The sequence below is a fragment of the Sparus aurata genome, chromosome 5 (genome assembly GCF_900880675.1).
Source record: "Sparus aurata chromosome 5, fSpaAur1.1, whole genome shotgun sequence".
In the NCBI taxonomy this organism is placed as follows: Eukaryota; Metazoa; Chordata; class Actinopteri; order Spariformes; family Sparidae; genus Sparus; species Sparus aurata.
In genome coordinates, this window is record NC_044191.1 from 7,830,101 (window position 1) to 7,857,508 (window position 27,408).

The following is a 27,408-nucleotide window of genomic DNA, read 5'->3' on the forward strand; positions in this document are numbered from 1 at the left end:
GCTTTTTTTCCGTCCTCGAACAGCTCAGCATTTCAACTGATTTCCAACTGTGGAGATGTGCAGATTTGCTTATAGCTTTACAGCCACATGCCATGACCACTGTTTCATGTTCTTCCAAAACGCCTGTGAGTCCTCTGCAGGGAACTTACAGGAAATCTCTTAGGGATGGAAGAGAGGAATTTTCCTTAGCGCAATGGAACTTTTACTTTGTAAGGTTTTACTGTGGCTATTCCAGTGTAACAGTATTTCTCTGTTAGGTGATGATGTATCTTTACAGCTAAACACAAATCTCTCACATAAAATATAATAAATTGTATATTTGGGAGCTGGACTATCATACTTCAATTTGGTCACATTTTTTCCCATGTGCAGCCTGTGACCTAGCTTAACTCTGCTCACTCCACACTTTTTTTCTCTTTTGATCAATAATTGCACACAGGTGCCGGACACAAAGACACATATACAAAGTTCATTGTCATCTGGCATTAGTTTGATAAATCTAATAGAAGCACAATTTCAGACAGTAAAGTGAAGTCAATATCTGGCTGCAAAAATCCTCAGTTAAATTTTCATATATTACACAAAAATAATATTCTAAAACACACTACAGTTAAGTATAACCACTACGTAATAAGTAAAACACATTGTTAGCTGCTAGAAACTGTAGGAAATATGACAAAGTCAAATTTATCAGATTCTCAAAAACATAAACTATTACTCCCAGTTGATAACAAACTGTTACTTCTTAAAGTTAATGCATGCTTTATAAGAGACAAGCTGTGGTCTTACAGCTCAACACAGAATAGCAGTACACCAAGAGCCTTGAAACCGTTAGTCGGCTGTGAGTTGAAATGATTGGATCATCTCCAGTATAACAGATTGAGTCAGTTTTAATAGAGGAAAATATGAACAACATAAATGGACTTATAGTGGGAAAAGGCGGGTTTCTAAGAACCTCACAGATGTTCCCGTTTCTCAGGCTTTTGGTTGACATACCACGCCAACCCAGCAAGGCACACTTAACCCAACTACGCTTTTTCCTCATCCAGGTTAATTATATAAAGTGCTCCAATGTGTAGAGATTTAAAATTCACTTGTGAAGATAAAGACTTAGTTTATCACCACACTCCATGCTAAGAGTTATGGCTAATAGTTTGCTAAAGTACCAGCGATTGAAAGAATGGTGGCATCTGGCAATTACTTCCTTCGAATATATAATATGTAACATTTCTGGATCATGCCAAAAAAACGGCTGGACCTTTGTTAGATATTATGTTGAGTTGTGCTGAGATTGAATTGCGCGAACAACAATGTGCACCAAGGGTGTATGTGTGTTTGAATTCAGTTCAATCCCTCAAGTCAGCACTCACCTGAGACTCCAGCACAATCTCTTCTTTTTCCCCTCCTCCCTCTACACGCCACAGTACATTTCCCCTCCAGCTCCAGTCGTCAGCATCACAGTACATCGGCTCCCAACGATGGAGGTCAACTCAAAGGAGCGCTGCTGCAGTCAGGTTGATAAACAGAAGTGAAAATAAATGTACTTCTTAACCCCAAAAGTTAAAAAGTAATCTCTGAGCTCACCTCCAGTCAGCAAATGGTTACGTAATAGAGCAGAATCTGACATGACTCCAGGTGTTTATTCCTCCATAATGTCGTCTCTGCACCTATCAATCTCCTCCTAGCAGTAGAAATTACATATTGTACATTTAAGGGTTAGAGGGTAGGATCATTATGTTACATTTACGTTTTCTTCAAGATGCAAGTTTAGTTTGTAGTTAGTAGCTACATTATTATTACTACAGACCTGAGATTTGTATTTATGACTGTGGTGTTGCACTCAGAAACTTTTGGGGGCACCAAGCTGCACAAAATGCCAATTTTAATATAATGTTGCTTTAAAACTCACCTCAACTAAGCGCATTAATGTGCTGTAGAAATGACTCCCAGGTCAACAGATTTAAGCAATATTCTGCAAGCAGCACTGAAGTGCTCAAATGATGTTAAAGCACACCCTCGAGGATAATATTGTGATTATACAACTAATACCAACAAAAATACAATGTATAATCAAAATATATCCATGTTGATGGACAATTTGCTCTCAGATTTTAAAGGTTTTTGCGAGTGTGCGTTGCGTTTCCATGGAAACCCATGGGTTCTGACTAATAACTGAAACAAAATCAGTCACGTCAGTAGACTCATATGTGTAATGGAACGTAGTTTACCACTACAGCAAATAATCCAACCCTTAGTAACGACCTAGCAACAGAAAGGATTTTCTAGTACCAGATCAGTGAACTCTGAGCTGACATTAATGTTTTATCGCAGTCTCGGAATTTCCCGAACTAAATCAATACTGCACAGATAAACAGAAAATGCTTATTTTTATCGCCCAAGTTATAACAAAGATGTTGATTTTTTTCTTATAAATTTTTTATAAAACGTTTTCACCGCAATCACAATAGCGTCTCTCACACCGAAGGGAATACCGTAAAATACCAAATAATAGCCGGGCGTTTATTTGTTTCAATCACTTAACAAACCAGGCGTTAATTTGGGACAGGCGTTTAATTCCTTCCTCTCAAAAATCCGGGATGAATATGTCACAAACTTCGCCAGCTTCTCGGTGAATTCTATGGCATCCTTCTGGGCAATAGTTGTCTTCTGCATGTGAAGTTGTTGCGGCGAAGGAAGCGGTTTAGCCAACCAGCACTCGCGGAAAACTCCTCATCTCTGCACTCACGGTGGTGTACATTTCCATCACCCTGATCATTTGACGGGACACTCTCTCGTGGCGTTCCCGTTTGGTGATAACTCATTCCCGCATGTTTATCTCAAGCTCCTCACTTGCTCCCAGCCTGGCCCTTTTACTGTCCTCCTCGGACAGACGCTGAAGCTCAGTTTTATTTTTTCGCCAATCTCTCATTCTCTAGGGGTCGACAGAGAAACATATTTTCTTCTGCATATTTAAAGACAGAAAATTTGAATTTCAAGTCGTACTTTTTATTTTTTTGCTGCACCGGAGCCATGGCGATCATCAATGTGATATTGACTGACAGAAAGCAAGCACAATATGTGAAAAAGGCGAGGAGGAAAAACGTGCATTGTCAGTTGTCAGGTCTTCTTCCTTGATTTGAAAAAAATAAATAAATTAGACCCGGCATTTATTGGGAACCGGCGGTTATTTACCAAAATATACACCTGCACCTGGTGTTTAAAGGGGACCCTGCGGTTAATTGAAATCGGCTATGTAAGGGATAATGCCCGACGAGGTGTCCATAAACAGGAGTTAATGGACGACGCGGAGGCCTAAGAACCGTCCGACGCGTTGCCTCCGCGAAGTCCATTAACTCCTGTTTATGGACACCTCGAAGGGCATTATCCCGCTTATACCATCGTCACTTGCCAAAGAAAATAAATTCGGACCATTAATTTACATTTTCATGCGTTTTACAATCAAAATATAAAGTTTTTCACAAGCCATAACTTAGTTTCCCTGGTAACGCCTGAGGGTTTGACTAATACCTGGAACAGTCATTACTCTCCTGTCAGATTCTTATGCAACGGAGACGTTGTTCACTCCTCCAGTAAATAGGACGGATCATAGATACGACTTGGCAACGAGAGATATTCTAGTCCGCTCAGCCATGAGCCAGAAAGCTAACGCTATGCTAGCAAGATTCAAAGTCAATAACATTGCGTACGGTTGACAAACAGTAAATATAATTTGACAGTATGCTAGCTAACACAATTAGCTCGCTAACCAGTCATGTCATTGTCCCTAAATCAATAGCAAGATTTCCATGAACAAATGACCGGCCGTGTGTAACGTTACTGTGGCCGCAGCCTGAAGCAGAGAGCTGAACAGCGAACGGGATGAGAGATTATTCGCGAATCAGTAAGTTTAGAAGGGAAGTGAACTTTCTGCAGCTTGTGTGTTACAGTCGCCACCCTGTGGTTTTCAGAGGATAAGACACTGAAGGACTGACGGACTGAACTCAGTGCTGGAAATAAAATATTAAGATTTGATATGCCAGCTAGCGCATTAATTTACAGCGGTGAACAGTCAATTTGACTGGAACTACTTAGTAGGTGTCCATATATCAGGGGTTAATGGACACCCTGCAGCCAATCAGAATCGAGTATTCCCCCAGACCATGGTATAATATTTGGTAATTTACGGTAGGCTACAGTTCATAGACCTTGATCGGGACGTAGTCTGTTCATTCCTGGATAATTCCAGGCGATTGAGCTCTTCATGTGACATAGGCACAAATCTTTCCTTTTTTTGTCATCCTCCTCCAACCATTCATCCAAACTTAGACCGCCAAATAAATCACAGACTTGGCGGAGTAATATTTTGAGTAATGAATCAGGCGTGCTGTCATGCTGATTTGAGCACGTTCTAAATTTCTTGTTGACCAATCAGATTGCTTGGTCGGAACTACTGGTTGTATAATATACTGTCAGTGCTTGGGTTACTTTTCAGTACATTTGTCACACAGTATAAAAAGGTACAGCTATAAAAATAAAAAAGAGAAGTAGGACAATGTAAGAGTACTATACTGACACATTCATTTATGCCACAAAATTAAGACAATATGTTTTTTAAGCTTAGTGTTTCATAACCTTTTCCCCCCATGTACTCAAACCAAACAATGCAGCAAAACACTGTTATTTCATGAGCTGAATCCCCTGTCTTTATTTATTTATATTTTTGCTTGGTTGGAAATGCACAGGTGTTGCTAATAACGTTAATAATAGCTCTGTTGTAATCAAGTGTGCCAGTAAATCATGACAATGGGGCAGCATGCACAATACCAGGAAAGCTGAATCATAAATTTAATCATTCACATCTGCCCGTTATTCCTACTGTGGCAGTCAGAAGGCCTGATGTTAGCAATTGGGGTCCGGCGTGTTTAAGGCAGGTGCAGCAGCCTGGACACAATATCACTTGCAACACAAGCCTGATATTTTAACATACAGCAGCCACCAAGTGTCCAATACATCTTTTTCAACTGCATGAAGAAAGAGACCATTTCTGATCAGGGCCGTAGCTACCACTGAGGACACTGAGGTCAGGTCAGTTTCACTATTTAGAAGCGATAACATGCCTTATAAACTATTTTTTAGCAATTCTTTATTAGAAAGTTATGATTAATGATCATAATACTTGGCAAATGCTTCGTAAATATTGTGTAGTTCACTCATAAACATGATGGTAATGATATTTTTAACTTTTACAACTGCTTAAAAAATGTTTAATGAACCGATTCATTGTTTCTTAACAGTGAAATTACCTCACCTAGCCTAACTAATGATGTTATTACAAAGTGTTACCCGTGTCAGTAAGTTCTTTTAAGCAAAGCACAAAAGTCAAAATTGGCCATATGAGTTACTTATCTTCTCCTGTTTTATGATAGTAGAAGACCTTCTGCTACAGGTGCTATGCTAACGGCAGCTAACAACACGCAGCTAAATCCACAGATACTTCCGGTTATCCCTCTGCTAGCTTAAAACAAAAGAAAATATTCGCCAATATTGTTTTAATGAGAGAAATGTCACCTTAACGTACCTGCCCGCTGATGAGCTAGTTGGCTTCATCTCTATTAATTCAATGTTCCATCCTAACTTGATAGCATTCACATGTGGAGCACACCTGTGACCCGCGGCCATGGCACGCGGGGGGATTGCGTCGCTGCCTGAGTCAGTTCAGCAGGTCAGAGGTTAACTTCCCTAAACTGTCACTTTACGTGTTTCCTGTGTCGATCGATTTAACACTCTTGTGGTTGAGGGAGACATACATTTTCCGATGGCGTATTAGCTAGAGAAGGAATTCCTGCAGGGATGAACGGACCTGTAACCACAGGATCGTATTTTCATCGTGTGGGTGGGAAAACTCTCACCTGTTTTTCCTCTTCTTCCCCACGAGCTGCACTCAGTCAGTCCTCACAGATCACTGAAACGTGGCAGGATTGTCTCGTTCACAGAGCAAAAACATCAGCGCTCTTTAATAATATCAGATAACATGGTGGCAGAATACATTTTGATATTTACACTGACAATCGGTGTGAAGCACTCGAATAAGGCAAAGTGCCCGCCTGCTACAGGGTATACACGTGGAAGCCCATTTCTGCAAGTAAAACATCCCACGGTAAGTCATAGTTATGACATTGAAAGTAACAAGTCATGAGGAAAAACATGAAACTATGAGATTTGAGATGTTATTTCTTAATTTCAAAATCTCATAATTGTGATTTTTAATCTCAACGTTTCAACTTTTTTCTTATAATTATGACTTTTTATTTCATAAATGTGACTTATCACGAAGTTTCTAATTTTATCTCATAATTGTGATTTTTAATCTCAATGTGTCTACTTTTTTCTCAAGAATTCGCACATTTATCTCATAAATGTGATTTTTAATCTCAAATTTTCATTTTTTTTTTTTTTATCAAAGTTATGAGCTACCTTTTTTTTCACTTCATAAATGTGTTATTTATAAACTGGCGAAAATTGGCCTCCATATATGAATGGTCTTTTCTGATCTGTGAGATATTGTTGGGAGTCTTGCAGTTTCGGGATTACAATATGAGACAACATGCAAAGTAAGTGTGTGGGGGAACTAAGACACAGTCATGTTATAGTTGCAGAACTGCTTTAACAAAACTAGGAGTTATCCTGACAGAACATATTACCAAATGTGTGAAACAGCTAGCAATTATTTACAGCAATCCAAGTGGTAGAGTTTGTGTTACAGAGAGCCACAAATACATCATACCCATAGAATGCAGTTAAAGACTCCTTGTGGAAACACGGCTACCTCGGGTTTCCTGGCCTTGTATTTTGTGGCTCTTTTTATTCTCATATTCCACTGAACAGAGCAATTTAGCCTATTATTTTAGGATCATATGTCTGTGCAGCCATATAATGCTGTCACTTAAACAATTCATCCAGTTTATTAGAACTTTAAGCAATGGCTGATGCTTACTTAACATCACATGTTGCCAAGCGTTGTGTTATTCACTGAGAAATATTTTAGAGAGGTACAAAACATTGACATTCTTCTCAGTGAAGAATCTGCAGCCTGAAAGTACAGTTCATTTAAATCAAACATCAGTGAGGCACATAGCTGGCCAGTTTGGTTGTTTAGTAGTCATTTGGCTGCTGTATGGTCTCACTTTCCGTACAGCCCACATACAGTGGTAACACTATGGGAGGCTGTTGCACAGCTGTGCCACTTCGTGAATATATTTCTCCCTTTGGGTACATTTTTTAACACAGTGGGGACAGGAGCAAAAACACTGCTGAGGATTAGGCAGAGAATTTGACTGGACATCCAGCAGGAAAAGGAGCCTGTTCGGTGATAAATTAATTTTATTATCAGCCATCTGAGACTAAAGAAATTTATTGTTTTATACTCTACTACTTGGCCTGGGTGGCTTTGTGAATGGCCTATTTTCCACAATCCAAAAAACGGTCTCAAGAGAACTTACAATAGGAAAACATCTTCACAAGACATCAGTTTTGCAGATTATTATCTAATGAAATGTGCATGACTTAATTTTCACACAGATGGCTGATCATTTACTCAAGGCTGTAAAGTAACATTTAAATAGTAAAGTTTATCAGCTTTGATGGCTCCTTCATTCTGATTAAACTGCAGGAGTTCAGGCGCTGAAAGGACCTTCTGAGGTGGGTTTGTTGTTTTCTAGCACCCTCTAGTGGGTCAAAGTTGCACATACTTCAAAACTTCCTCCAGATGGCATAAATACAAAATGACTGCAGTACCATTTGAATTCCACACATTATTGTTTAACAATTGGACATGATGAAATACAGGATGGCAGAATATATCTGTGTATTTTTCCCTAACCTTTGGCAGTAAATGCTTTGACCACTGCATACGTAACTACAGTCGTATATAGTATATATATATAAGTACTTCTATTTCTCTTTTTCCCCTTCTCCATGAAGCTCAAAAAGGTACTTCTCACTGGTCAAGGTGGAGTCAATTCTGTGCAGGTGTCTAAAACAGCTCGAGACACTGGTTTCATTCTCTCTCCAGTTCGTCTCCATACATACACCCTTATAATACTGCCATAAATCCCAAACTCACATTAATCAGTAAATAGGACTTATTCCAGTCTTACATGTTGTTTTTTCTGGTATTTTTTAGCCCACTTCCAGTATTTGTCCTTGTTCCTCCTCCTGAGAAGTGATTTAAAAAAATGCTACTTGTCCTCTCAGACACTACAAAGACTGGCTTCTTTGGACAGGACAACTGCTGAGTGGAGTCTTGTTTTGCTTATTGAGCAAAGTCATCATCTGTGATGAGGTCGTTTTCTTTTCTTTCAGGGAACAAAGCTTGATGTGTTGATTTTCTGATCACTTTTGGTTTGCCTGATAGTGCTTTGGATACAACTAATCCATTTTCAGAGGGATGAGTTTCATGCACCGCCCCCTTAAAACCTTTAGTCTAGTTATGATTTTAACACAACTCAAAGCTTTGGCGAACTACCTGAAGACCAAATGTTTGGAGTCTACGCCAGCTCAAGTGCACACTTGCATTAAAGCCAAAGGGGGACATAAGTATTAAGATATTCTAAAATTCACAACATTTTTCAGTGATACATCTTTGTCAGCAAACTGTAACTGTGCCTATGATCTCTTGTATTAAAAAATAGTATTACGTTAATACCAAAGTAGAAGTATGTTGACTGGTACTGCCAGACATTTGGACCCCGCTATACACAAGGTTTCTTTGAGAGACACAAAAGACGAATCAGAGCCAAATCAGCGTCTTTATTTTACAAACGCATTATTCTATTGACATTTTTTCATATAATAAAAAAGCAATGTACAAGCTTAAGAACCAAAATGAAGCAGCACAGAATGATTATGAGTAAAATATATAATTTGAATAAATATATTTTATTTCATGCTATAAAATAAATTCATAAATGGCAATAGATACAACATCAGCTCTAGCTAGCTTCATTTACTTCATAGTTGTACAAAACAGTAGAGTTCTGAGGTTCACAGTTGGGTTGTGAGGTTGTGTGTAGAGTGGACAGAACAGGAGTTGGGACACTTCGGCTGCCATAGCTTCAGTTCAGGGTCTCCAGTGTCTCTCGAGCGTCAGCTCTGTGGAAAATATGGGCTCATTGAGACCTTGAGGCAGAATGTTTGGGAACCACTGACTGAGGACTTGTTTCCCCACCTGAAGAGAAGTGCACAATTATACTATGGACATAAGATGTATGTCCAATGAGACCACTTTTAACATTATATACCCTGAGTTCTAAGTTTTTTTGCCTTGTCACCAAATACATGAGCCAGAGACGTTGTAGTGCAGCGTTTAGGGACTTGTAAAAGGAAAAGGAGCAATAGCTGAAAACTTTCCCTCTGATCCTAAACAACTACAACTACAGTCTCAGTGCCTGAGGAGCCAAAGGAGACCACTGAACATCAGCATGACAACAGACCGCCCGCTCCCAAAACAGTGGCTATACAGCCCCAAATCCCTTTCATTATTTGACACAGCTGGAGGTACAACTCTGAACAGTGCCACTAAGTTTGACGACTGAACCACACGCTCAGTTCTTGTGTTGCAGTTTACTGACTTCCACTGGATTTTGACGAGCATTTAGCAACACCACTTTTTCACTTCTATATATTTTTTTTTTGTTTTTTCTGAGGAGGAGGAAGCCAACCTGTCCAAAGTTTCAGAAAATATATAAAAAATAAATCGATATCAAATTGTCCTGGTCTTACTTCAATTCAACAGCTCCCTGACATTCAGTTTGTTTGATATACGACAGGCCGATATTTCAATAGGCTTGATGATCCCAATACACCACTTTTAAAAAGGTTATTGCTCTTTTCTTATAATACACAGTGGACAGAAACTGACAGAAAAGCTATGGAAGACTTAAGATTTTTTTCTAAGCCTGTATCAGTGTTTGTAAACTACCTGAAGTGAGTTTATTATAAAAAGAATAGGACGAGCTGCAATTTCAAAAAGTAGTCTGACAGCCTTCCCTGTAAACACTTCCTTTTGATTACTTGTGGCCCATAATGCATCTCCTGTTCCTTTTTGGAGGTGTGGAACTAAGAGTCGAGTCGAGTGTGTCAAGTTCAGTTGGTTGTGTGGGCGTACTATCACATAGGTAATGACAGTTGATGACTAGCATTTAAACAGTTTCCCCTCCATTCACCTTCGATGATTACATGTACTTGTTTACTCATTTGATGATAAAAGAAAACAATCTGGACTAGTCTAAAAGCACCGTTTAAGGGGAAAGGTCCCTATCGAAGTGATTGAGGCCATTACAGCTGAGTCCCTTCAGGGTAACTACAGTTAAACGAAACTTCCAGGATGGAATTTACTATTACCGAAAAACTGTAAGTGCACAATTGATAACACAAATACAAGAAAACTCAAATCAAAAAAAAAATATCCATTGGCAATTTTATACAAATTTGTGGCTGAGCAACGTGCAATTAAGCTACAGTATATGAGAGTAAGCTTTTTTTTCTCTGCAAATATTCAGTTTGTCTGCTAAATACCCGAGCAGCTGTTCCCCTGCCAGATGCCAAGAGAAAAGAGAGGAAGTAGATTTGCGTTTCTCATGCATCTCCTTCCTTCATTTAAATGCCTAAAACTATAGTACACTGCTAAGATTGTCCTCAGTGGTTAGAGAGGAGGGATACAGTATAGTCTCTGAACATAGGGCAATGGCCTGCAGAGAACAAGTCTGCCTCATTTGATTGTAATCAATTGCTACAAAAACAGTTAAACCTTTAAATCAGTTGTCCACCGCATGACAGAAATAATAAAAAGCGAAAACGGGGGCTCGGACTCCGACTACAAAATGGACAAGAATGACATGAATTAATGTCTTTTCATTCTTGGCACCACTTATAAATGATGTGGCCATATCTTATTATAATCTCTCTGTTCAATCCATTTAAAAATGAAAGAGGCACAGGAATCTAAGTGCCAGAATCTAAAATGTAAAGCTTGTGGCAAGGCACTAAGTTTAAGATGCCACTTTTTGTGAAGTATTCTCTCTTTTGTTTACATTGGCTTTAAACAATTACAATACCTATTGCACAACTTTTATATTGTCAGCTTTCGTATGGCTTAATATATGTTATTTATGACTTTGCTGCTTAATGAATTCTTAGCAAATTGTTCAAATTGTACACAAGTGATTGTTACAAGCTGGGAAACATACATTCCTTGCAAACTGCAATGAACTAGACCTACATTAAATTAGGAACTTATTCTTCTTAATGAGCATTCAATTACACAATACAGACAATAAATTTACTGTCAAAAATCACCCATCAGTCTTTGGTGTGAACTCTTGGCACAAAATCGTTTTAGCAGTTTGTACCTTTTACTCACAAAACATTGCTGACAATAATGCAAGAAGGTATGCATTTCCTATTTTTTTTTCTAGATGAAGGGCAAGAATCATCATAGGCAGATTAAAGTAATTTATTTCTTTCCAAAATTATCTAGAAGCCGATTTGTTGAGGTCAGATCAGCTGTCACATCTGCACATCACATCTGCAGCTGACAGAAATTAACTTGAATTGCTAACATTCATCTGAAATGTATTGTAAAGGTGGACAGATGATGAAGTGTTTATGGTAAATCCTTAGACATAAAATTAACGGAAAGCTAGCTATACCGATTTTTTGCAAAAACCCTCTAAAGCTTGGTTTGTTATCCTAACTGTCAATGAGTGAAGACGACGACAGCACATTCAGTGGAATAAAAGAACTGCTCTCTTGATGTAACATTAGACATAAGCAACAAAACAGCAAATTATCGCACCAAATGCACACAAAGTAGAAAATTATATGATAACTGTGAAATAATCCAACTCAATTTGTTGGCACAAATTCAGCATGGACCAGATGGGACAAAATAAAAGCATAAAGCAGGTGCTCTTCTAACAAGGCATTAACCAGCTGGATGGCGAATAAGAAAGCAGGATAGCAAAAAGGGGACCACCCAGCTGAGTTTTAAATTAGCTAAATATGACATGATAACCAATCAGGTCTTTTAATGTATTCACTATGAATGCCGATTATCTTAAATCACAATGGCAATAAAACCAAGTCTCTATATACTAACACCACCCCCATCCCTGATCCCCATGGTTCAAACAGTATAGATAAAATATAATGTTGCCATATGCATGGCTTGTAGCCAATAGTATTCATGTGATTGCAGAGTCTCAACTAACCGCTGTGGAGCAGGTACTACTCAGCTGCTGCACCAGAATTAAGACAGAAATTAGCAAATTTTAATCAGTGGGACAGCACCGACCCCACCTACTAACTCTGCATCAATAAGTGCATCAATACTTTGGATCACCACTTAACCCTACCAACATTTTACTCTTAGCCGTAATCTAGCTATGTCACAAGTGTCAACACCAAAGTTGGACTGACAAATGCAGAAAAACATATTCAAAGTCTGCATTTGACCCCAACCGATGCAGAGAAGAAAGATCACAGATCAATGGTCCCACCATAAAGGGTAGGACAGAATGAGAAAAAGGAAGCAAGCTAGCTCTTTCAAATAATGGAAGAAAAACCATGTCAAAATGGCTGAGATTCCTTTGTTCTTTCTGTTTGCATATTATTCAGACTATGTAGATTTATGTGAACAGAGCTGTTCCTACTGTGCTGAGTTGAAGTACTCCTGTCCCTGGTAGACACCGAGTATACACCTAGAAGCCTACCCCAGGACAAAACAATTTACACATACAATAAATCAGTATAAGTCCGCAATCAGAGTATAGAGGAATACAAATGACTTCACTGTATGGACATAATTCACCCATTACATGGATGATAGCATCAAGAGCCACACCTTGGCCAACAAAGATCTGAAGTAGTGATGAGATAAAAAGTGTTTTGTGGAACAAACATAAGACAGCAAAATCTTGAAAAGTATACAGAGCCATTTTCTTACTCTATTCTCTCTATCACCAAAAACAGACATGAAGGAAATCTGGCAAATGTAATGCACTCCTAACATAGCACCTTCTTAATCATAAATTTAACCTGGCTGACCATGAAACATTTGACAAGGACTTTGTCCCGAATCCATACAATCAGCAAGGAATATTTCCCCTAAGTATCAAGGCTTTGTGTTGAGAGAATATTCTTTACAGGGTTTGGCAATAAGATACTGTACATACAACCTAGAACGGATTTCAAAACGGTGAATACATCTGTGCCTGGTAGGTTCTTGGCTATGAGGTAGAACCTGGTGAGTTTCATTAAATACTGTCTATTATGAGTATGTAGTTGCATCATGAGGTATTGAACGGATATGTCACACGAAGCTTTGCACTGGCAGAAAAATCATTCCTTGTGAGTAAGTGACCTCCTGTGGCCACATGTGCAAAAACAGGTCAGGTAAAAAGGTGATATGACTAGCATCTTACCAGAGCTTTCACATTATCAATTATTGCAACATGCCTATATAACTCTGTAAATATGTTTTAAAAAACATGGAAAGATAAAAAGAGAAAAATCAATGAGGGGGTCGTGATTATTGTGACCTCCTCAAAAATAGTAAGTTGTTACTCCCTTTGCTTGAAAGAATCAAATTTCTATAAAGCACCCATTTTCTCTCTGCATTCACCAACTAACTTTCATAAAATTGACAGAAACTCTTGACGCAAGAAAAGTCCATAGAGGAGGGAGCCGATTCAAAAAGAAGAAAAGTCCTTTAAGTTGAGTTGAAATAAACATTTCTTAAAGCTTCCTTAACCTGAAGCAAGGACCTAAAAATCACATCTTGACGCTTGAGCCTCCTCCGGACTGCATTTTGAACTCTCCTCCATATCATTGGCTGGTGCCTCCTCTGCATATTGCGCCTCAAAAGCTATCCCCTCAGACGTATCCTCTTGGTCCTTCTGACCTGAGCTTCCCTCCGTCCTCTCTGGAGAGTCCACATGATTAGTGCCCTCTGTTACTCCCATGTGCTTCTTCCTCAGGTGCTGGTTAAGGGTGCCCTGAAATGGGAAGCATTTACCACAGATCTGACAGTGGAAGGGCTTGTTGTCTGTGTGGCCACGGATGTGGTACTCCAGCTGGTCTTTTCTTGTGTACTTCTTGCCACAGAACTTACAAACAAATGGGGTGATTCCCATGTGCAGGCGCATGTGACGATCCAGGCTCCCTTTCTGATTGAAGGTCTTCCCACAGTATATGCAAATGAGCCTCTCATTGTAGGGGTACCACTGGCTCCGCTGGCATCGCTCTCGCACATCGTTCTCCAACCCTGCAGGTCCCACAGCTGATTCGCTGTCATCTGAGCCTGGTTTGATATGACTAAGCACCCCTGCGGGGATGGCCAGGGGACGCCTTGCCCTGGCTCGACCACCTCTGAAGCCACTGAGTATCGAGCGGGAAGGACTGGAGTTGCTGAGGTTGACAAAGCAAGGGGAGGTCAGCCCTGAGTAAGAATAGGTAGCAGACTGGATGACAGGACCATAGGAACCCACACTAACAGCCAAAACCTGTTCTCCATCCACCAACTCTGTGTGGTAGCCGTCATCACCAGCTGAGGAACTATCAGAGTAAGAGGGCCTGTCGGGCTTCTCTATCTTCACATGCACATCTGTTACTTGACCATCTTTGCCAATCAGTTCCACTTGCTCTGTTTCTCCCTCCATGGGAGCATCATGTTCTGACACGCTATCACTGCTGCCTCGGTCCGACTGGCCTTCCTCTTGCTGTGGTCGCCCCCGGCCCAGGCCTTTTCCTGCCAGCTCAAAGCGCACTTCGTGTCCTGCCTGATTCTGCCGGGAGTAGTAAGGGGGGGAGATCTGGGTAGGGTTTATAAAGAGGTTGCTGTCATTGACCCCATTGTGGCTGGTCTGCAGGTCATCCTTCTCTGGGCTGCAGACGGTAACTGGGATACTGATCTTGGAGTGGATGCTCTCCAGGATTTGGGTACACTTGTCAATGATGGCCTGCATCTGCAGAAAGCTGGCTGCAGTGAGGAAACTGATGATATCCTTGAGCTGCAGGGACATGTGACCTGTGTAGCAGAATGCGAGAAGCTTCTCAAACACCTCAGGGCTTTTGATGACCGAGATGGAAAGGCCACTCATGGTGCTGAGGGCTGAGTGGTCACGAAAGTAGGGTGAACTAGCTGCCAACACAGCCTTGTGGGCTCGAAATGGCTGGCCCTGAATGTGAACAATGATGTCACACAACTTCCCTTGCAGCCGCAGCTCATTGAGCTGGGTCAGTACAGTGTTACTGAACTCCGGCACATCAAACTCGATGTAGCTGCCGTCGTCCATTTCTTGGATATGTTTCTCCAGTTTGCCGACAGCCTGGCGGGAAAAGGAAAAGAAAACATTAGGTTTTGAAACATGGCACTTGGAATGATTTTACTTTTCCCCCATTTAACAAAAAGCTGTTGTACTGTTTCTGTAAGAAATATGAGACAGGAGGCTGTTTAAGACGAGCACTGAATAAAGGTTTACTTTATACAGTACATGTATATGCCAAATTCTCTGAAAAAAGAAATTCCATTAAATTCATCACAGCAAACACAGGACATTATACAGTGGGGATTGAACGGTTGCGAACCCTTTATAATATTCTATATTTCTGCATAAATATATGCAGAAATATATATTTGCCGTTAGTGTATTGATTATTTATTGCAACAGAGAGCACAACAATATATTGCAATATTGATTTTTTTAATATTACAATATTACACTTGGTCATTGGTTTGTTTACAAAAATGATACAATATCACATATTTGGGAGTGGCAAAAGTATGTGAACCATTGCTTTCAGGGTTAGGGTTAATGCAATAACTGCAACTAAACATTTCGGGTAACTGTTGATTAGTCCTGCACATCGGCTTGGAGGACATTTAGCCCATTCCTCCGTATGGACAAGCTTCAACTCTAGGATTTTGGGTGGTTTCTCACATGAACTGCTCGCTTTAGTCCTTCCCCAACTAGGGCTGGGCGATATGGGCTAAAAATTGAATCTCCGATTTTTTCACACCAAACTTGATTTACGATTTTAATCGATTTTTTTTTCCTTCTCAAGAACAAACTTCAAATTACAAAGAAATTATTAAAAACTTTGCATTTATTTTAATGCTTTTATTTTAAACAAATTTACCCTGCCATTGAAAACAGTGCAGCTTCAAACTCACTTAAAATAAATAAATAAAAGTGTATCCTTTTGAAAAGAATGTGTCCCTTTTTGATAAAATGCTTTTGTAAACATTAATTTAACATGTCAGATTGCTTGCTATTTTAAAAACAGATCAGTTTACATATTGGTATTCATAAAGTGTTAACTTTCATTAAATACTTTATTTTGCAAAAGGTGCCTTTTGTTTACAAAAAGTATTTTATATCCCTGAAGATATGTAAACTAAATTAAACATCTGTATAGTTATCATCACACGTTGGTAGATGTACAGGACATGAGGTGTGTGCTTGCTGTCTTTTTAACACATTTTTGACCAGGAAGACGAGCCTGTCTACACTCTCTGCCTAGAGGACCCGTTGTGGCTTCGCAGCACAAATCTGGGGTCGAACATTATCGTACACAATATCTTTAGCGATATGCACCGTGACTGCATCCATAAAAGCTGTCCACCGGGTTTATTCTAATATAGGACAAAATGATTAAATTATTCCGCTAATGTTGGCTGCTTTATAGCGGGTATTTGTAGACTATCGCGGTTTTCTCGTAGTGAACAACAAGTGTCCCACTCTGATCCATGCGTCTGTTTGAGATGCTGAAATAAATGGGTCGGTCCGCTGTTTGTAGTTACAACAGCCTTTGAACAAACTTTGCAGCGGACTTGTGGTTGTTCGAGGCCCGGCGCAACAAAACTAAGCTACTAACAAAACAGTGCCATTTTAGGAAAGAACTCTTGGCTTGCTGCATGTTGTGTTTGTTTCTCTGTGGGAAGTCAGCGCGGGGAGGGCGGAGCCCACTATGAACTACGGGAGCTCGTGGGGAGCAGCGGCGGAGCAAGTTAAAGAGAAAATCGATTTTATTATTTTTAAATCGTCCGAAACCACAAACTCGAATTCATCAATTTTGCCGATGTATCGCCCAGCCCTATCCACAACATTTCGATTGGATTAAGGTCAGGTCTCATTGAAACCAAAAAGTTCTATTTTGGTCCCATCTGTTCACAAAACATTTTTCCAATAGCCTTCTGGCTTGTCCATGTGATCTTTAGCAAACTGTAGACAGGCAGCAATGTTCTTTTTGGAGAGCAGTGGCTTTCCCCTTGCAACCCTGCCTTTCATACCATTGTTGTTCAGTGTTCTCCTGAAGGTTGACTCATGAAGGTAATTTGTGACCTCACTGACGATTATACATCTTGCTCTTGCAGTGATCTTTATTGGGGAGGGTAACAATATTCGTGAATTTCCTTAAAGGGATATTCCGGCGTAAAATTAATCCATGGTCTAACAAAGTGGTTCCCAACCTGGGTGGCGCGCCCCCCCCCTAGGGATCGCAGGGGGGGGGCGCACAACCTTGTCTGTTATGAGGTTGTGAGGTTAAAGTTATATTTGTGCAACCCTCTGAGGTCGATTGACGCGCCGGTATGTCAAAATCACGTGACCTATTTAAGATGACGTAGCAGCAAGACAGAGCCTCAGTGAGTCTCGGTCCGACTTATGTGTTGGAGCAGCCTTCAAGCTGTGTACCAGTTTTTAAATTGTGTTGATAGGCCAAGTAAAACCGGACTTATGATAAATAATGTACGGCACGCTTTTTCGTTAACATTACCGTCACGTTTGCTGCACATTTGGTGCGCGTTTAGTGCAGGAAGAGATGGACATCAACACGGAATTCTCTCACGAAAGTGTCAGCAAGCAGGAAAAGTTTGCGAGAGAAAAAACATGTTCCTATTGGTGGAAAAAGGCACCACACCAGCCAATCACAAAATTACATGGCAAGACACGTGATTTGGTTGCTGGGGGACAGGAGGAAGTTGTGGAGGGACCGACAGTGACGGTGAGAGAGTTGAGAGATGTGTGTCAAAGTGAAAAAATAACTGTACAGTCACACATGTGAAGTTGTGCTGAAAATAATGACACCAAACAAGGCAAGGTAAATAGTTTTCAAGGTGAAATATAATGGTAAAATCAAAAATAGTCAAAATGGCCAATTATACCCTGGACTGCATAAAATCCCAGTAACACACCCAATCAAAACTCTCTATTATCCAAATTGAAACATATTTCTTGGTCCACATTTAAATTCATTAGGCTAAGCTATTTATTACCAACACCCCTACTGAGGTAGGCCTATTCTGCTCTCTGGTAGGCCTATTCTGGTCGTGTGTGTGTGTGTGTGTGTGTGTGTTTGTGTGTGATACACCTGATGACACAAAAAGGAAGAAATGTATCTATATACATTGTAAAAGTAGGAGAATATAGCTGTTGTTTATTTTTGCAAATAAAAGTTTGTAATTAACCACTTTATTCTTTTAGTGTATGCGGGTTGGGGGGGCCTGGCTTGTCTTGGACACAGGCAAGGGGGGCTTCAAGGAAAAAAGGTTGGGAACCACTGGTCTAACACACTGTGGCACCGAGTAAGACCGCACTCGAGAGATCAAGTTTTCCGACCGCTAGCGTTTGTAGTTTAAGCAACCTCAGAAAAGACCGCACGATAACAATACACTGCAGTCTATGCCTCCACCAAGAAACCGCAATCAAAAAGCCACTCATAGCCACAAAACACCAAACTTCAGCAACAGTACAAATAGGCACATAGTCAGAGGCATCAAACATCTGCTAGCTTGACTGGATTTCTATTTAAAGGCAACACAACTCATCACTCTTCTGCAGCAGCTTGCTCGAAGCCCTGACGAGTCAATTACCGAATGCCATTAACTGCCAATCCTCGAGGTTCACATACTTTTAGCACAACGACGTGTTTTCCTAATAGGTCTAATACCAATTGTAACAGTTTATTGTTACAACATACAGGAAGATTAGAAAATAGCAGAGCAAGAGCAAAACGCTTTAGCACTGCTACTAGAATGCGAACCACAGTGTGGTGTAGAAGAAGAAGACGGTTCTGCAGAAGACGATGCAGCAGCAGCAGCAAAAGAAGAATATGAATGATGGCAGGACATGTTGAGGAGAGCAGGAAAGCGAGACAAAAAACGTTCAACACCTGGGAACATTTTGAAAATAAAACTGCGAAACATGTGACATGCAAACTTTGTCAAACACAGCTGTCATTTCATGGCAGCACTACAGCCATGCATGAGCACCTGAATTGTAAGCACCCTGGAGCTATGGTGGCATGTATGCCAGACGGGTAAGTTCACAAGTTGAACTGATAAAAGTCATTTGTCTTAGTTATCAGTGAGTTATGACCTTACCTATCTGTTTTGTAGTGGTTTGGTGCATATCGTAGCTGTCGGCCGGAAACTTCATATCTCCAATATATGATATTAAATTTACATGCGACTCTGTAGTAGCTTACAAACCAACAAGCAAATCAAACCGAAGTGGATTTGCATTTTTTAAGACATATTCAGCCATTAGAGTGCAACCAAAAAGTGATTCATTAAAATTCATAGTTATTAAAAATGCAACAGACAACTGTGATTGTTGTGAACCCATGCCCTGTGTATCATCAGACAAGAGGCTGGCTGGAGACGAGCTCTTTGAATACATTAATTGGTTAATAATGTGACCAGACGTGAAGGGTGGCCAGTAAACTTGATTTTGAAAAAATAAGTCAAATTTGCAAATAAGAGGTTTCTGTCTGACAGCAACGATATCAGTAATAATTCATGTGTAGGATATTAAAATCAGTACAAAACAGTAATAATATAAATTGGATAAAACACTGAATTATAAACCTCCACTTAATGCAATGATTTATAATATAATAATAATTCATTTGTAAGCTATGTACTCAGTTAAACACTAATAATTAGTATAAATTAGTTCAATACATTAGAAATCCAGTTGTGTTTCAAAATATTATGTTTTCAAATACATGTTTCATGGGTTTTTAATTTGCTCTATGAGGTAAAACCAGAGTCGAAACAGATGCTCCCAAAATAATCGTGACTATTTGACTAATCGAAAAAATAATCGATAGATTAGTCAACAACCAAAATAATCGTTAGTTGCAGCCCTAAGTAGAACCCAATCAATATATTGTAAGGATGCACGATATACATTGGACCGATAAATTATCTGCCCAATATTGGAACATTTACATTATTGGCGGAAAATCTAATAAACTAATAAGTAAATAAAAATGAGTTTAACACAATGAATCTTATTAGAGCAATGAATAACAGATCATCCATCTTCTAGCTAAGCCAGTAGCTATTAGCTACAGCCAGCCAAACGATAGCGTTACACCATTCCTGCTCGGCTCCCGGACCGTGGTCGGGAGGCACAGGGGAGATGATTTCCTCCAGGGCTGAAGTTTGTGTTTACCTTCGGGGTGAACCCCCTTTCACGTGTTAAACTGGTCTGGAAATAATACCAGGGAGCTTTGCTGTATCCAGCCATCACCTTTATTCACAGCCAAACTGCAGCCTGTATTGTACACTTTATTGCTGTCGCTACTCCTGCTACTCCTTTCGCTTCTCCTTCCTCTCCCATTCATTCACTGTCCACACTTACGTACGCTCCCTCACTCACCCACTCACACCTTACGTACCTTACGCACACACACCTAACGCACCACCCTATTCCTGAAAGGGGCTACGCCACTCTTACAACAATGGCAACTGCAGGAAACCCATTGACAGAACTTGAACCCCCTCCTCTTTCACTGAAGTCGCCGGTATGGAAGTATTTTGGATTTCCAGTGAGTTATGTTGACAACGTCTGCTTTGTTGACAAAAAAGCCACAGTTTGTAAGCTCTGCAGAAACTAGATGGTAGGTTATTTTGTTTAAGTTTCCAATTGACTGAAGATATAAGTCATTGTTAAATTATGTTGTTAATAAATGTTTTAAATTTGACAATGTAGTGTGGTACATTGTGAACAAAGGCCAGATTTTATGTTGCATAAAAGTCTAGTCTAAAAATGGCATAACAACCTGTGCTTCAAAAAAGATAGATGTAAAAGTCGAGAATCGTGACACCCCTAGTCATAATTGGGTGATAGCCTAACAGATACATCCATGTCAACGAAGATGCCCCATGTGCGCCCATATGAAAACATTTTTAGCAGAACTTAATGCTTGAGGTAAGTCAGAATGATTATATTCGGAAATGTATTCTTTCAGTGCACTGATTTTAATGTGGACAATGCGCACCTTAAACTATAAATTACCTTGACTTAGATACATGTAAAATTGTCAGGTGTTTTTTATTTTTCATTTTCTTTAATTTATTAAATCATCCGCACTGCACCTATACTTGCTAGACAGGAAATTGGGCATAATGTAGACGGAACAATTGCCGCTGCTGGAACAGAATGTACCAATGATCTACACACACTGACTGGGGCGGAGGGTGAACGTCATGTGAGGACAGCCATAAAGATGTACATCCAGCATTTGGCAGTGAAAGAAGAAAATCTGGTTCTGCTTGAAGGGCACACATGAACTAAGCTTTCTCTAAGAGTCTCTTTCTTCAAGGCTTCTTTGGTATAGTTTAATAAATGACTTACAGTAAGTAGCGTTGCAAATTTTTTTGTAACAGCCTAATTGTGTTTTTTCGCTGATTAATCTCATAATTCCAACTGACATGCACAACTGACAACTGCCTCTCCCTACATTGAGATATCTCATAGCATACCAGCCATGTCACATTACCAGCACGAAAAGAATTGCCGCACAATCACTGGCATACTACCCGTACACAATAACATAGAGAATTGACCTGGTTGATAAAATATTAACAGCACTGCCTTCTCAGCAGAACTAGTTAAACCACTCCTTGAAAAGGTACAGCTGTGAAATCCAATTATACCATGCCTGCTGTGTGATAGTATGTATATTAAAGAAAATACTTCTGTGTTGCAAAACCTTGGTATTCTCCAGCTTAACCCTCATCTCCCCCCATTCCATCTGCCCTTCTCCCATCTCTCCTGCTGCATCTCCTCTCTACGTCCCTGCCCCTTGCTGGCAATTCAGCATGATTTGCGCATCGAGTCCCTGTCAGCACTTTGGGAACGTAAACACTTTCTCCAGTTGCCAAAAGCTTGCCAAGACACCTGTCCGACCAACCATATGCTCCCATCCTGGCGCAGGAGAAGCAAAGATGTCGCAAAACACAATAGAAATAATCTTAAGAAGGAGAACATTAGTTTTACTTGGCCATTACCAGCCTTCAAATACAACATGTTCAAACACTAAAACTTATCAGTGATGCCTGCCAGCAGCATGCATACTGAATGGAGCCAAGTTGAAGGGAAGCCAAAGAATGCATGCTCAGTAGTTAAGATGCACATGCTGGGCAAGGGTCACATGCTTGGCTCACGTGGGAAAAAGAGAAAATGTTTTAACTCAGCTCAAAAATTCCATCTGCGGCTCGAGTTCCTTGCCTGGTAATAAACCTTTTTGACACGGGTGCTTCATGTAGGAAGGTATAAAGGATGCTGAGTACATTGTGATAGTTTGGCTGACCATAAGGTCCCCATAACTCTGGTGGTAAGATGACATGACGATTAAGTCTCTAATCTATAATGCTGGCATGTCACTCAAAAAAAGAAGTCACAAAAAAAAGAAGTCACAAAAAAAAGAAAAGAAACATTAGCAGAAAAATCTAAGTCAGCAGGCAAACATTGTATGCTTTCTTCAACATCAGCAGCATTTCACCTACTTTGAAAAACAGCTTGTGGTGCAGAGCAGCCCCAGAACAGAACTGCTTAACAGGCAAAGGTTGGGAGAGCAATTTAAAACAGATAATAATAAAATAAAAAATAAAGATAAAAATAGACTAGACTAGAAGTTAAGGTATGATGTGATTTGGCTTTGGTAACATGCTTTGTGGAAACTGTTTTGGTGTTCAGTATGTAGGGTTAAATATTTTATGCTCAGCCTTTGGGTGTTTTCTAGGAGTATATAGCTGGCAAACAAGTAATGCTCATCTTTCATTTGTGCCTACACACCCACTCATCACATGAACATGTGTGGCGACTTTAAAGACTATCGTTGTACTTTTCCATCAGCAAATACCTTATTAAACTTTCTGTAATTTGTAAAACAAAACGCCATACATATAGAAGAACGCTGAACAGAATCCAAATTGACTAACAGAATTATACTTAATTCTGTACTGTACAGAGTGAGGGAAGTTTGCCATGATCACATTATCAAGTTCTTCTTCAGAAAGGAAAAATGCATCCACTAACAGTCCTTCCTATTTCCAACATGTGCATTCATTACGAGCAACAAGTGATGCATTCAGATGACAGTAATACGTTGAAAGGAAATGATTTGGTCCATAACAGTACTCTGTCCAGTCTCTCCTGCAGCAGTTATCGTGCTTTTTTACTCTGAGACCAGTGCCTTTTAAAGACCAGCACTAATTATCACTACAATATCATCCTGCTACAAAGTCTTTTTACCTAGAGCCACTGTGCAGTGATTTCATGGTTGCAATACAGCTAGCAGTGACACATTTGATGCAATGCCCTTAAAACAGGTTTTATTACTGCCAAATGGTCAGGTGGAAGAGAATTCAGTCAGCCCCCATTTGCTGCTGAAATGCAGGGAAAACCCTGCAAATGTCTCCACGTAGAGCTCAGTTTTATTTTCTTCTTTAGGTGAATTTTGATAACATATAGTATAACAATACTGTATATTGGGATTGACCAATGGCTTTTTTCAGGGGCCAATTTATGTATTATTAGTTATCAAGGAAACCGATAAGAAATATTTAAAACAGATGTACATCTGCACTAAATAATTTAAATCTTCAAATTTGATAAGAATAACAACTACAATTTACTCAAGTACCGTTCTTAAACTAATTGAGGTAATACCTTATTAAAGTAGTTCCATTTCCGGCTAATTTATACTGCCACTTGTTTAAATTTATTTGATAACATACAGTTATTGTGCAGATTCAGTTTCTTCAGTGTTGACAGGCTATCACAGGTGATGTGTAACCAATCAAATAGTGTTGTGGCTGGGTCAAGACCAAGAAAGCATGTGGCATCAGACACAAGGCAGGACATTTTCAAATGAATTTATTTTATAGGCAATCTGATGAGTAACATCACCAATACCAGTAATATGGAAAAAAAAAAAAAAAACGCTCAAGAGCAGCTTCAATAATCAGCCAGGTCAATAATCAGTCTTTCCCCAATATATATCACACTAGTAGTAAATAGGCCTACTTAATAAATACTAGCCTAATATGTTGATGTTTAACAACACAGGTTTACCTGTTTACCTTGTGATTTATAAAACAGTAAACATGGTGACATCTGATTTATATTGATTAGCATAACATTCCCAAGAGGGTTTTTTTTTTTTGCTGACAGTGCTGGTGCAAAGACACCCATGTCATTTCTGTCTTCCTCATACTAGAATCCACCAACGTCAACACACAAAACCTGAATTTCTTCCTTAATTTCATTTTGAATGGAGACGAGATATAATGCTTGGTGTTGTTTACTGGGAAACAATCTAAACCTTGATGGTGTCCTTATTCGACAACTATGATAATGTGCACAATATGTAAAAGAGAAAAACGGTCAACGCGGGTTTAGTGATCAGCGCCCCAATATAATGCGAGCAGAACAAATTGTAAAAAAGGTTACCAAAAAATATCAAGGACAATGGCACTCTTTATAATGTACTGATACCTGCCTCGCACAGAATTGCCTTAATCTGTAACACCTGACAATGCCCCAGCAATTTCTGATTTCCCATATTTTCTGACTAGACCTCACCCTGCTGGAAAAACCAGCACAGGGAGTTTTGGTGGAAAAACCAGCATATCTTGTGTTTTAGTGCTGGTCCAAAACACACGATACGCTGGTAGCATATCTTGTGTTTTGGTGCTGGTCTGTGCTGATTTTTCCAGCAGAGCAGAGAGTCCCGTTTCACAAGACCTGACTATATGCACCTGGCATCTATATACATTGTATTGCACAACCACTCATTTCAGCTGGCTGTTCGTATCAACCCCGTTTTACTGCCTATCCCAAACAGAAACAGGACATAAAGACATAAGGTTGAATGGGTGCAAAGCCATTATGCCTGACTCATGCAAAACTGGTAATTGCTTTGGCTCTAATCTGATCTGACACGCCACGTAGTTATACTATTTAGACTAGTTTCAGACGCAGTTGTCCAGAAATAACACATGCGGTTGGTTTCAAACTGGGCTTTTAACACACGGCAGATTGGAAAATCTCCCAGCAAATGGGTCGAGAACGGTATAAACACGGTCCTTGATGACCTAGGTAAACCAAGTTGTACAGAATAGTGTTCCATGTCCCTGCACTTTGTCCTTCCCTGCCATAACATCACGGACAATTACTTTACAGCTAGACTAGTTGTTACCAAGAGCATTGCTAGTAATGGTAACGTTATATTTAGCCTTTGAGCTTAACAGATGTCCTGTGAAAACCACTGACGGTATCCAGGTTCGGTTCTGACACACTGAACACACACGGGCCTGATGCCAATGGTAACAGTAACGTTAACTGAAAAACGCAATCCAGGTAAATTATTGCAAGTCTTCGCTGTACGTTGATCGTGCCATAACTTATTCGCGTTTACCCGCGTTAGCTTCATCGTGAATTAACACTGAGGAACATTAGCACGTACGGTTGACCCCATCATACATGCACATAGTTCCGATACACTGGGGGGGCAAATGTGCGGCGGCTCAAACTTTATTGCAAACCATTATGGTAACGTTAGCTGTTGGTTAGCTAATGATGCGGGCTATACACTGCGGAGCCGCTAACGTTAGCGTTAGCTCGCCCGTCGCTTCCATCTGATTTTATTGTTATCTGCACCATTTCTCATTCCACGGTGACTTGTAGCTAGGTTAACATTAGTTTAAAACAGTGCACCGAATCACAGGGCCGAACCACCCAACTATCAAGCAGCAAACAAACACTGGCTAACAAGCTGTAGTAGCTAACGTTAGCCTACGAACAATTATTTTAGAATAAATTCGTAACTTTCCCACACACTTCACTTTGTCTCGTTCGGTACATTATTTAGCGGCTGAGTCGTGCCTTCCCAGACTGAACAGATGCTTGACAACAGAATGTGAATCTGAAGCAAAATCACAACGTCGTATGCGGTTAAAACTATGTCGGCTGTCATGTGTAGAAGCTACTATGCTAGCTGTCGTGTGCTAGTGGTTAGCACTAGCTAAGTTAGCAGCCATTCCATAACTACTCGCGCTAAGTAGCGGCTAACGCTAGCTAGCATTTAGGTGCTAACGCTCGGTCACGGGCAATTATTTCACCCATTACTTTCACCCTCAGAGCAAAAGCACACGGACATTACAGACACATGACAGTGACCAGTCGAAGCCAAAGATGAATTCAACTAAACTCACCGTCTTCCAGATTAACATGAATCGTTGTCCATTCCCCTCAGTAGTTCGCTAACACTACAGCCAGGCCTCCCCCCCTCTCCAGTCCAGATGTGTCAGACAGTTGCTGCTGCAATTTTTGCATCAACAGGAAGTGTTCTTTTGGCTCTTTGCATTCATTCTATCAGTGTGTTTTGCAGCAGCCCCTCCCTTGCTCATGTCAGTGTTGTATATCCAGACATCGTGTTCTTATTATACGACGTGATAGCGGAGTATCCTATTAAATCCCACGGTCGCTCAAACTGTTTTCGACCGATAAAGTGGCTTTACTGACACTCTTATCTGCTGACTACACCCATACCGTGGTAGTGTACATGAGTCACTTGAACTTGCCTCCACTTTACAGCGCTTACAGTGGCAGGGCACATGTAAATGTTTAATACATTTAGTGTTTTATTTCGGTTTTGTAAAAAGCTGTAGCCTGCCTTTTGTCACTGTAGCGAACTATACTGTGACACTGCTCTGTGTCTCGCACGGAGCGTTCACAGGTCACAGAGATCAGACGCACAGCTGGGAGGATGTCTCTACCATACCCCACCACCTCCACCCGAGACACACACACACACACAAGTTTAACCTTTGTAAAAAAAAAAAAAAAAAAAAAAAAAAAAAGTTAAAGCAATGCCAACATTGAAATAGTTTTATTGATCGATGCTGATTGTATTTCTTTATGTTTAACCTGTGCAGCCCCCTGATTGAGAGTCAGATTAGACAGTCACCAAGAGACAGTCACCCCTGGAGAACATAGCCTGCATGTGAGTTGATCTGAGGTGTGAAACTGTAACTTCACACATTGGTTAAAG

The 27,408-nt window shown here is 40.1% G+C and overlaps 1 protein-coding gene and 1 long non-coding RNA gene across 2 annotated transcripts; both read right to left on the reverse strand.

Moving 5' to 3' along the window:
* Window positions 1-1,404: 1,404 nt before the first annotated feature.
* LOC115581127 (uncharacterized) lies at window positions 1,405-5,746 on the reverse strand. Its single transcript, XR_003983992.1, has 3 exons — window positions 5,579-5,746; window positions 1,585-1,681; window positions 1,405-1,504 (listed from the first exon to the last, which is right to left on the reverse strand). It is a non-coding gene; the product is annotated as an uncharacterized LOC115581127 (long non-coding RNA).
* A 3,042-nt stretch (window positions 5,747-8,788) lies between these two features.
* zbtb34 (zinc finger and BTB domain containing 34) lies at window positions 8,789-26,866 on the reverse strand. The gene is made up of 2 exons (XM_030417367.1): window positions 26,570-26,866; window positions 8,789-15,386 (listed from the first exon to the last, which is right to left on the reverse strand). The coding sequence occupies exons 1-2, from the start codon at window positions 26,585-26,587 to the stop codon at window positions 13,824-13,826; spliced, it is 1,581 nt and encodes a 526-aa protein (XP_030273227.1). The 5' UTR covers window positions 26,588-26,866; the 3' UTR covers window positions 8,789-13,823.
* Between the last annotated feature and the right edge of the window lie 542 nt (window positions 26,867-27,408).